Source organism: Nomascus leucogenys, chromosome 20 (genome assembly GCF_006542625.1).
Source record: "Nomascus leucogenys isolate Asia chromosome 20, Asia_NLE_v1, whole genome shotgun sequence".
NCBI lineage: Eukaryota > Metazoa > Chordata > Mammalia > Primates > Hylobatidae > Nomascus > Nomascus leucogenys.
Genome location: NC_044400.1, coordinates 64,293,271 through 64,305,804, shown reverse-complemented (window position 1 = coordinate 64,305,804; position 12,534 = coordinate 64,293,271). Strand labels below are relative to the sequence as shown.

Genomic DNA, 12,534 nt, shown 5'->3' with positions numbered 1-12,534 from the left:
AGAGAATATTTGTCAATGTATATTCTAAGTTATATAGCATCTTTATAAAATAAATTGGGGATTTCCCTTAGATACTCCTCTATTTTCTACTCTTTAAGAATGCCACAAAGTTGGAGAGAAAAAGAAGATGGAGAATGTGATGGTTAACCTTACTTGTCAAGTTCGGTAGGCTATAGTACACAGTGATTTAATCAAACCCTAATCTAAGTGTTGCTGTGAAGGTATTTTGTCAATGTGTTTAATATCTATAATCAGTTGACATTAAGTTAAGCATAGATTACCCTGAATAATGTGGGTGGGCCTCATCTAATCAGTTGAGGCTTCCAGAAGAAGAAATCCTGCCTCAAGACTGTAACATCAAATCCTTCCTGAACTTCCAGCTGCCAGCATATTCTATGAATTTCAGACATGCCAGTCCCCATAATGGTGTGAGCTAATTCCTTCAAATAAGTCTCTTTACATATGTTTGCATATATGCACATGTACATGTGTGTATATGCATGTGTATGTATGTATATGATATGTATATGCTTATGTGTATGCACATGCGTATGTATTGGTTATGTTTTTCTAGAGAATCTTGACTGATACAGGGAGAGAATGAACAAAGAAGTCAAGTCACATTTGTTTAAATGACACTTTGTAATCTTTTTTCTAATCTAGTGATATTTCTGAATTTCGGCAGTGTCTAAATTATAGACCCAGTGGATGAGAGTCAAACAATGTACAAGGTCATATGTTAAAGTGGCCAGCTGCTCTGCTAACAAGGCAAGCAATAGGAATTCCTACAGTTACTTGAGTCCAGTCCCCATTCCTTACATCAAACAAAAATGTCCCAGTGTTTTGCAGGACAGGCTCCTGTCACTAAGACTGTGCTGTCAGTCTGCAAAATGGAAAATGACTCCTATTGCCCAAATGTTCTCCTGGGTATTTAGGTAAACACGAGTACATCAATAGGTTGCTTTTGTAGAATATCGTATATTGATTCTTTGTAGAAGCAGAGAACGGCAATGCATGCAGCCCTAAAGAAACAAAACGAGTTTCGGAGGAAAAAAAAAAAAACCAAAAAAACAAACTTGCTTTGAATAGCAGGAGACGACGTTTTGGCAGCTGAGCAGGGCAAGAGCTTCATGAGCCGCTCTTTAATGCTGCGCTTGGTGCTGTTCTGAGCGTACAGGAAACCTAGAAGATACAGGATCAGTTCTGTTAATGCTGTCTGCAGAGAGAAAAGGGACGTGCTGCGGGGTTTATCAGAGAAGCCAGGCAGGAGGGATCAGGGATGCAGCCATCCACTCAGGCAATCACAGGCAGTGGGTTGGGACCCCCGAAAGGAAAAAAAAAAAGAAAGTTTGTTTCCTTCTCATTTAGTTTTGTTTTTATTTCTAAATATTGTTTTGAAGATAATGACGAACAAGTGAAAGCAGAATTGCAAAATCTATCTATTGAATGGCAAAAGATTAAAAAAAGCCACCAAAAAAATCTGGTGGTTTTTTTTTTTTTTTTTGGCCCTTAGATCAGGGATAAAACAAGTATCACTAGAAGAGTTAACTGGATTGAAATTTCAATATTCAAACCAGCACTAAGGGCCCACATGACAATTTTCTGTTATTGCTCTCCATCTTTGATTATAGCAGAGATAGACGCTTCACATAAATCATTCACACCACAATCACCTGTTAGTACCTTTGCCTTCCTGAAAATGAGAAAATAAATGTCCTTAATATGCAGCTTCATTAGCATATACTGACATGCCCAGAGATGTGACATTCTTTCCCATTTTTTACATGTGGACGCTAATGAATGGAACTTTTTCAACCAGAGTAATTCTGGAAGAAGCAAGACAAGCTTGTCAAACATTAACCCAGGAATAGACGGAGCAGTATGTGTGACAGCAGATACCTGGAGAGGACTCAAGAAAAATCAAAAGTGGCTGGATGGGTGAGCTTGAAAACTGTTGAAACAACTTTTGATGTCAGGAACCAACTATCCAAGTCAGCATCAACTTACCCACCCTGAGGTCTCAGACGCTTGGATGTCATATCAATAGGTAACTAGCCTCCCCCAGATCAGCATGGAAGGTGTCAAATATAAAGCATCAATGCAGAAACCAATTTAAATCGAGGTTCTACCATCTTTATAACATGAATCTGGAAAATGTATCACTTGTTCCTTTTCTAATTCTTATCTTGGAATTATAAAAAAAAGTCCTGACCACAAGCCTACTGATTTAGTTTCCGCTGGGGCTGTTGCTCCCACCAACAGTATCCACTGGCTAAAACTCTTGTGTGTGGGTAGGGTGGGGTGACAAAATGAACTAGTAAATACACAAATTAATAAGATCATTCCTCTGATTAAAAGCCCTCTAAAAGCTTCATGTTGTTTTTCTGTCAAGGACACCAAGTATGATCTGGCCCTGCCTGAGTCTCTGACAGCATTTGCAGCCACTCTCCCTGTTTTCTGGGCCATCCACTATTGGCCACACCACCCTTCTTGCTAGAACTCACAAAGCAGGCCCTCCTCTTGCTTGACACTTATGTGGTATGAAATGTCTCGTTCAACTGCCGGTTGAGGGTCTGGCACGTAACAGAAGGTCAATAAATGTCTGGCAAATGAGTAAATAAATTCACTTTGGATATCTAAAGAAGACCTGATTCATTTCCTAGATTAATATCTAAGTAAGCTTTTTTAAAGTTTTACTTTAAGTTCTGGGATACATGTGCAGAACGTGCAGGTTTGTTACATAGGTATACATGTGCCATGGTGGTTTGCTGCACCTATCAGCCCACCATCTAGGTTTTAAGCTCCTCATGTGTGTGTAGAGTGGGGTGACAAAATGTTATAAATGTCCTTAATATTTCCCTCCCCTTGACCCCCACCCCCTGACAGGCCCCCATGTGTAATGTTCCCCTTCTTTTAAACTTGTAAAATAAATCTGGTTTACATGAAACACACCCTATATTTTGCTTCTGTTTTCCATTTCTGGAAGCATGCAGCCATCTAACTACCCTCTCCTTCGTAAACTCCTCCAGGACATGAGGATCTTACTTTAGCTCCCTACACAGGCATTCTGCTCCTCCCCTTTATGCCATTTCAAACCTCCGTGCCAGGGTATGTGCTATTCCCTCAGTCTTGTCAGCTGTTCACCAATTCTCAACTTCTGTATCCCAGTGTAGCCTTTTTTTTTTTTTTTTTTTTTTGAGACAGTCTCACTCTGTTGCCCAGGCTGGAGTGCAGTGGCATGATCTCAGTTCACTGCAACCTCCAGGTTCAAGCAATTCTCTTGCCTCAGCCTCATGAGTAGCTGGGATTACAGGTGTATGCCCCACCACCATGCCTGGCTAATTTTTGTATTTTTAGTAGAGACAGGGCTTTGCCATCTTGATCAGGCTGGTTTCAAACTCCTGACCTCAAGTGATCCACCCACCTTGGCCTGCCAAAATGCCAGGATTACAGGCGTGAGCTACTGAGCCCAGCCCCATGAGACCTTTAAAACTCAGTTCAAACACACCTTCCTCTGGTGAACTTTCCCTCTTGTATCTCCTACTTGCCTAAGAGAAGAAAGACCTCCTCCCTCCCCTGCTTCCCAAGCTAACTTTGGGAGAAATTTAGCTTATAGTTTAAATGATAATAGCCCTTCCCCAAAACTAAACTGCCTTTGTAAAGCTAATGAAAGATCACCAGGTTAGGAGGATGAGAGGAGCCCGAATTCTGCTAAGGTGTAGCCATAAGCTATTACCAGCTGTTATTCTCGAGGTCAGGAGATTCATAACTTCCCCAATTACTCCTGCAGATAACATCACTATTGTAGAACCTAAGATTGGCTTTTTGAGATGTCTTTTCAGGTTTTTGCATTTCCGACAATGAATGGCTTAGCCCAGACCTACCAACCAGTCCTGTGACCCTACCCAGAAGCCAACTTAGCATGAGGACCATTTTCCATACCCCTAGGATCGCATCCCCAACCAATCAGCAGCACCCTTTCCATGGCCCATCAACTATCCTTGAAAAACCCTAGACTCTGAATTTTCAAGGAGTCTTATTTGAGGAAGAATAAAACTCTGGGTCTCTCGCTCAGCCAGCTCTGTATGAATTAAGCTCTTTATTGCAATTTCTCTGTCTTGATAAGTCAGCTCTACCTGGGCAGCAGGCAAAATTAACCCATTGGGCAGGTTTACAGTATCTACTTCAAAAAGTTAGGATCAGATGACATAATATATAAAGCATGTATCACAGTGACAGCCACATAATGCAGTCCAAACAAATATTAATCATTCTGTTTCACTTATTTGAGTATACTATATTCCCTACTGTCTCAGGGCCTTTTCACTTGCTATTATCGGAATCTAAACTTTTGCTTTACTTTCTCTTTGTCTGGTTAATGCCTGTTCATCCTTGAGGTTTCAGTTCAATAACTTTTTGAGGAAAATCTTATAGGGCAAACCAACTAGATTGTGAACAGTTATTACAGATGCCCATAGTTTTCTGTGCTTCTCCATAGCAAGTATAATTAAAACAATTTGTGATACAATTACATATCTGACACATGTCTTCCCTACTGAAATGGAAGATGGAAGATGTCTACTTCTAGCCTTTACAGAGTAAATGTTTTTGGATATGCTATACCACTGTAAGGAACCATATAACTGGACAAGCTACATGAGGCAACTCTTTCCAAGAATTGAACAATAAACAACATAGGACTGTGATGCTTGAGAGAAGAAAAACCCTAGAGGTGTGCTTCACAAATGCCCTGGCTCGCCCCTGCCTGGTGACATGTTCCTTCCACAGTTCAGGGAGGTGGAGCTCATAGTCACTGAGCTGAAGTGGCAGAGATTAGAGTTCCAGGCTCCTGAAGTGGCTGGAATTTGTAGGCCAGGGCAAAGAGAGAATTGATGTATGTGTGTGTATTCTGCGGGTAGCTGGTGGGTGGGAAATTTGTGTGAAATTAAATGTGGGTTATTGACTAAGGGTTGGGATAGGTATGCTCAGGGTAAGGCTTTATAATGCTTAGCAGCCAGGGCTGAGAATGGAACGAAATAACACAAGCCATGTAGAGCTGGAATGCTGCAAGCTGTTAGAGTTCTAGCCCTGCTGCCCTTCCAAAAAAGCCTTCACTGAGCACCTCTGGCATTGCCCTGAGAACTCAGAAAAACCATTTTGAGAGTAAAGATAATTTCCTAGAGTAAGGGCCATAGTGTATCACTGAGGTAATAGCTAAAGTTGACAGATCCTAGCAAAGAATAGACCTAAAGCTAGAAAGACCAAAAAGAGCTGAACTGTGGAATGCTTCTAAATAATATTCAATATATTTTAAAAGAAAGCAACATTATCCAAACTCCTTACAATGTATCCTAACAACATCTTTTGTACTATAAAAAAGTTACTAGACATGTGATAAAGCAGAACAAATGTGACCCATAATCAAGAAAAAAGAGAAGTCAATAAAAACAGACATTACATAGCACAGATGTTGGAATTTGTAAGAAATGACGTCAAAGAAAAAGATAGTCACAATAAGTAAAGAAATAAAAAAGTTCAGAAGAGAAATTAAACTACAAAAGGGAACTAAATGAAAATTCTAGAAATAAAAAGAAAATTCTAAAAGGAAAACTTCATTAGATGGACTTAACAGCAGACTGAGAACTACTGAAGAAAGGATTATGAGCTTGAATAGAGATGGAAAGGAAGAAATTTGAATAATAGAAAAAGATTTAAAAATAAAGAGAGCTTTACTCATCTGTGCATCATATCAAAAAGTCCAACATAGGTACAATTAAAGAACATAATGAGAGGTGAGATAAAATTTTGAAGCAATAATGACCAAAATATTCCACATATGTTTTAAAACACAAGTGAAACCTGTTGAACCAAAGGAAGATAAATAAAAGAAGAATCACACATAGCTGTAGGCAAAATGCTGAAAATCAAAAATGAAAAAAGGCTTTAAAATGAAAAGAGAAGAAAAGGACCCGTTCATACAAGGGTCAAATAACGTAAGAATAATTTTTCATCAAAAATAGCAGAAACACCAGAAAACAGTGGAACAGAATCCTTAAAGTTCTCAGGGGAATACAGAGACTATCAATGCAGAATTTTACGTATGTTTTTGAGAATGAAGTTGAAATAAAGATATTTTTAGATAAAATAAACCTGTGATAATTCATAGCTAAAAGCCCTGCATTCCAAGAAATGCTAAAGGAATGTCCTCAGGCTGAGGTTAAATGGCATAATACGGAAACTTGACTCTACAGGTAGAAATCGAGAGCACAGGAAATTGAAAATATGTGAATAAATATATTATCCTGTTTTCCTTTCCTACTTTGTTTAAAACAGCAAAAAAGTATTGTGGAGTTTATTATATTTGTAGATGTAAAATTTCCGACAATAATAACATGAAGGTTGGGGGAGGGTCAGTGGAATTTTAATGTACGATGCTAACATTTTACATGAAGTGGTAACATATGAACTCAACATAGTCTATAATAAATGAAGGAGACACACTGAAATCTCTAGATACAAGGGAAGCAGTAAAAAATGATATAAGAAGGTATAGTCAAAACTCCAATAAAGGAATTAAAATGGAATATATAAAATATTTAATCAATTTAAAAGAAACCCAGGGCAGAGGAATAGTGGGGCAAAAAGTAGATAGGATGAGTAGAAAATACATAAGATAGTAAATGTATACCCCACCATATAATTAAATCAGAAATTGTATTTTTTTATTCATTACTGAATTCCCAGTATGTTGCACAGGTGCTTAATATATGAAATGTTCAATCACTATCTACTGAAAGCATGAAACCAGACTATGTATCTGATACGATTGTCTCAGTATGTGCAGATTTGCTACTTGTAATTAGCAGATGCATTTAGAATTTACATCTATGCTTCCTCATAGTGTGTGAAGCAATCCCTTAAATAGATAGCTGTGTGTGAAGGCACTCTATTAAGGAGGATACTGACAGAATGAGGAGGTGGGACTGAATTCCCCAGCCAATCACACTAAAATAAAATTGATGGTGAAGGTGAATCAATCTCCAAACTGCCTTAGTATGTAGGACATTTACCCTCATGGAGACGAAACACTTTTTGTTTTTATTAATTTATTAAGTTAATATGTATTGCCACCTACAAGGGACAGATTCATATCTTAAATTAATTGGCTACATAAACCACTGAGCCTAATGAGAGGATTCAAAATTAAGTCAAAATAATCCCAGTTTACCTCAAAATCCTTCTCTTTCTCCAAATTAAGTGCCTGGCCAGCTGTCATAAATTGCATATTCCTTTTGGTTTTTTTAAAGGTTACATGTTCAAGAGTGTGAAAATAAAATGTTCTGTCTAAAGGCTACCATGCCTGGTTTGTAAAATGAACCTGTTAAATGTTGTATTTGCTCCCACAGCTTACTATAGAATGTTACTTAATACAATATCATACTTATTACAATTTTTACTATAGGAGTGTAACAGGTAAAATTAATCTCCATTTTAGTGGGCCCATGTTTAGTCTTTCACCATCCTTTAAATTGCTGTGAATTTTTTTTGTCATGACTTGAAAGCAAGGGTAGAGAAACATTTTAGAGATATCTGGGTTTTTTTCCATTCCAGAACTTGTGAGCATAATCATATTTGCTTTATACGGATAGTCACGAACTCCTAAGCTGGCAGCTACAACCAAGAACCAAAAACTGGTGCATTCTGCTTCCCGTAATTCATCTCTGCTAGTAAATTATAAGAAGCAAGGAAAATTAGGGAAAATATTTTATTTGGATGGTTTCTATAAACAAGGGACTATAATTCTTGTACATTATTTTTCATCTTTGCTGTTTCTTTGAGTAGTCTAATGTTCCACACAATTATCTCAGGTATTTGTTTTCTATAAGAATTGTTTCACAAGTATTCTTGTTATCAGAGTAGTTGTATTATATTTCAAAATGTAAGATGATTTTTAAAAGCCTGAGGACTGACCTAAGATGCAACTGTAAGAACTCTACTCTGGAGGGTGGGGAGGGTGTCAGTGGAAGTTGTAAAACTTTTATTTTTTTGTGCCATCAAATATAGGTAAAAATAATTGTGCAATTCTGATGTTTAAATAGGATCTATTGGCCTGCTTGGCCCTAAATGGAAGGGCTGATATTTTAAGTTGATTATTTTATTGTAAATTAATCCAACCTAATTCTTTTTAATTTGGTTGAATGTTTTTCTTGTTAAATGATGTTTAAAAAATAAAAACTGGAAGTTCAAAAAAAAAAAAAAACAAAAACAAAAACAAAATTAAGTCATATCTCTGCATCTAGAAGTCAAACCAAACTACTAGTATACTAACATAACACTTTAAAGACCATAAAACAAAGCAATACAAAAAGAGATAAAAAATTACTTTTCATCTCACAAATATTTGTCCAAAAGGCATTCTTTATAATGTACATATTACAAGCATTATAAATGATGTTCTTTGTAGAACTGTAAATATACAGTGGTTACATAGAAAAAAAATCCCTGCTGTCTAGAATCTAACCATCTGCATCTATTATTATACCTATGACATTGCAGATCCCGAATTCCCTGAGGGGAGGATTCTGTTTGTTTATGAATTAACTCATTTAAAAGCATTTGTTGAACGCTAACTATGTGCTAGGAACTGTCTCAGATGCTGGCAATAATGCACCAAATGAGCCAGCCAAAAAACTTCTGTTTTAGAGGACCTTATACGATATTTAGGAAAGAAAAAATAATTAACAAAAATAAATAGCAAATTATAAATCATATCAGATAGAAAGGAGGCATGGGGCCTAGAGACTTCTGTTGGTGGATACGGGTAAGAAATAGGATGGGGAAAGACATAATTTTAAATATGGTGGCCAGGGAAGGTTTCATTAGAGATATATTTGGGCAAAAGTACCTACCTAAGATGAAAAGGTGCCTTATCCTGTTTCGATTATTAACAATAACACAGTGTATTACATATATTAGGTACTAATATGTATTTGTTGAGTGATTCATATCACTTATTAAGTTAATGTTTATTGCTACCTACAATGGGCAGATTAATAAATTAGTTGGCTACATAAACCACTGAGCTCAATGAGATCATTCAAAATTAAGTCGACTCCCATATCTCTGCATCTAGAAGTCAAACCAAACTACTAGTATACTAGTACTTCAAAGACGATAAAATGAAGCAATACAAAAAGAGAATAAAAAGTAAGTGTGTAAATATGTAGGCCATTTTAACTGTGCTCGAACTAAATGAAAATGTATTCATTTTTACCAATTGGAAAGGTTCTATCTTACAATGCCTGACAGTCCTGAAAACACATCAGCCCATCATCCTCTTGATTGCTCCATTTTTTGGTCATGCAGACCTCAGTAGTGGTATATGCAAGTGGTCATTCTTCACTGGCTGCTTTTTCTGTTACACAGGAAATACCATCACATGTCAATGTCATGTGTCAGTGCTGAGCAATGGGCCATGAATTATGAATTCAACAAGTACTGACAGTGGCAATAAAAGTGGTAATTTCACCATAATGAGAACTATTCTTAACTTCCTCCTTTTTGCAGTACAGCAGATAGCAAAAACTTCTATTTCCCATGGGTTGGCTTGGGAGTAATGGCTTGTACTCCATTAATTCACAATCCTAATCAGCTTCTATTTTGTGCTTTTGAAACACGGACAATGTTTTTCTTCCTAGATTTTAAGCCTGTGGAAGTCTGGTGGAAGAAAATGGCAAATTATGTTTCCACAGATCTGATGTCTTCCCATGAATCAATAACTATGACAAAAATTGGGCTGAGCAAGGTGGCTCATGCCTGTAATCCTAGCACTTTGGGAGGCCAAGGCGGGCTGATCACGAGGTCAGTAGATTGAGACCATCCTGGCTAACATGGTGAAACTCCGGACTGTAAACTAGTTCAACTATTGTGGAAGTCAGCGTGGCGATTCCTCAGGGATCTAGAACTAGAAATACCATTTGACCCAGCCATCCCATTACTGGGTATATACCCAAAGGACTATAAATCATGCTGCTATAAAGACACATGCACACGTATGTTTATTGCGGCACTATTCACAATAGCAAAGACTTGGAACCAACTAAAATGTCCAACAACGATAGACTGGATTAAGAAAATGTGGCACATATACACCATGGACTACTATGCAGCCATAAAAAATGATGAGTTCATGTCCTTTGTAGGGACATGGATGAAACTGGAAACCATCATTCTCAGTAAACTATTGCAAGGACAAAAAAACCAAACACCACATGTTCTCACTCATAGGTGGGAACTGAACAATGAGAACACATGGACACAGGAAGGGGAACATCACACTCCGGGGACTGTTGTGGGGTGGGGGGAGGGGGGAGGGATAGGATTAGGAGATATACCTAATGCTAAATGACGAGTTAATGGGTGCAGCACACCAACATGGCACATGGATACATATGTAACAAACCTGCACATTGTACACATATACCCTAAAACTTAAAGTATAATAATAAAAAAAATACAAAAATTAGCCAGGCGTGGTGGTGGGCGCCTGTAGTCCCAGCTACTCAGGAGGCTGAGGCAGGAGAATCACTTGAACCCGGGAGGCGGAGCTTGCAGTGAGCCGAGATCATGCCAAGGCACTGTAGCCTGGAGACAGAGCAAGACTCCGTTTCAGAAAACAAAACAAAACGAAACCAAAATCACCAGGAGTTTCAGGGGTACTGTGATCCCACCTGTGTTCTTTGAGTCAGTGACAAGCTGATTCATTAGTAGTGTCATGGATGCTGGGAATAGGGAGTACATTTTTTTACTAGTTACAAATGTGAACTTATTTATTAGGTTTGGGCAAAAGTAATTGTGATTTTTACCATTGAAATTAATGGCAAAAACCGCAATTACTTTTGCCCCAACCTAATACTATGATGCCTATTTTTAAAGTGGACTTACAGTTCATAAATTCTAGCATGACTAGACACAAACACATACACTCAGAATTCATTTAGTATTTTCAAATTCATTCCTGAAAATACAAGGCCCCACATAACTTGGGGTTCATATGCTGGTAATAATTCTTGCAGAAAATTGCTGCCCAACCGTGCAGTTGTTATTGGATCTTGCAGTCAGCCCCAAATCATTCACTTTTAAGAAAAGTAGCAACAGTGTTGGTGACTGAATATGAGGAAAACACCTGCATTTCATTTTTTAACTTTCTGAACTTGGGAGGCAGAAAAGGACCTTCCTAATTGACCTGTTTTGTTATGCTTGATTATAAAATAATTAGTTTGTCTATCAGTTTAAAAGAAGGCAACTAGAAGGTGCTTGAATTTGCTGAAAATGATCTACAGATTCCAAATGCAAATGGAGTAAATTTGACTCTACTTACAGTGGCTCCCTAAATACGCTTGTTTCTCATAAAATTAATGCTACTCTCTCTGTCAGCCTTTCCATCTCTCTATCTGTTTTTCTGTCTCTGTCTCACTCTTTCTTAGTTTTTGTGCCTTTGCTTTTATCTTTGTCTCTTTGTCTCCCTCTTCTTCTCTGTCCCTGGGTTTCTCTGGCTCAATGTCTCTCTCTGTCTCACTGTTCTTCTACATCTCTGTTTGTGTCTCCCCTTTCTCTTTTTCTGCTGTTTCTGTCTCTACCCCTGACTCAGTCTCTCTCTCAATCAAGGAAGGGTCCTATTTAATCCTCTTTACCTTGGTGTTGACTGTGTCCTTCACAAAACATTCAGAGAGAGTTTTGGTCAGTTGAGTGCAGAATAATTACTGCATGTTATCTGAGGCAAATGTTAGCAAACAACCGGATGGTCAAAAGCTGTAATGCTTTCTAAAGCCACTTCTAAGTGTGTTTGTTTATATCACCTCTCTGCTCTACTGGCAGAACTAGCCAGAGAATACTAGCAGAAAACAATATGGAAAAGGCATCAATTTTCCTTGAGATCTTTTAAGATTGATCATTGAACCTCAATTTTCCCTTGCTCCTCGGAACAAATTGCCAAAACTACTTCTACAGGGCTATCCTTTGTGTGGCGGTTTGGAAATTATCTGGAGTTCCTTATAAATAGGGTGACGAGACCTCTTAGTTTGTCCAGGACACTGCCAGTTTATGAGAGTTGTCCTAACACCCCATAGTCTGCACCCCCTTTTCATGTTCAAAAATGTTCCTGTTTAAATGGTAAATTGTATGCTCATGCAATATCAGCAACAGGTATGGTCTGTTCCACAGATTAAGGTACAGTCACTGACCAAGTGAATACTTCATTGCACTGTAAACAATGTAAATAATGCAACTTCATTTAAAAAATGGTGTTTTAAAAATAGCTAAATTAATAGAGAAAGTGAAATAGGAAACTAAAAATGTTTTTGTGAGCACATTAAAGCTAACATTTATGATGGGAAGATTTGGAACTTTAGGGTTCAGGGAGAACTTGTTTGAATCCAAGCGCTGCCACTTTTTGTTTGTAAGACTTTGGAAAAGCTGAGCCTCTGTTTTTTTTTGTTTGTTTTGAGATAGAATCTCACTCTTTTGCTCAGGCTG

At 37.8% G+C, this 12,534-nt stretch overlaps 1 protein-coding gene across 8 annotated transcripts in view; it reads right to left on the bottom strand.

Moving 5' to 3' along the window:
* Window positions 1–12,534, bottom strand: part of KCNIP4 (potassium voltage-gated channel interacting protein 4) — a 1,193,209-nt gene that overhangs the window by 159,341 nt on the left and 1,021,334 nt on the right. For 2 of the 8 annotated variants that reach the window (XM_003258519.4, XM_030801363.1), the window contains exon 2: window positions 1,081–1,182. The exons of the other annotated variants lie outside the window; for them this stretch is intronic. In XM_003258519.4, the coding sequence (XP_003258567.1) occupies window positions 1,081–1,182 (102 nt within the window). The remainder of the gene's footprint in view (window positions 1–1,080; window positions 1,183–12,534) is intronic. 8 annotated transcript variants of the gene reach the window in all.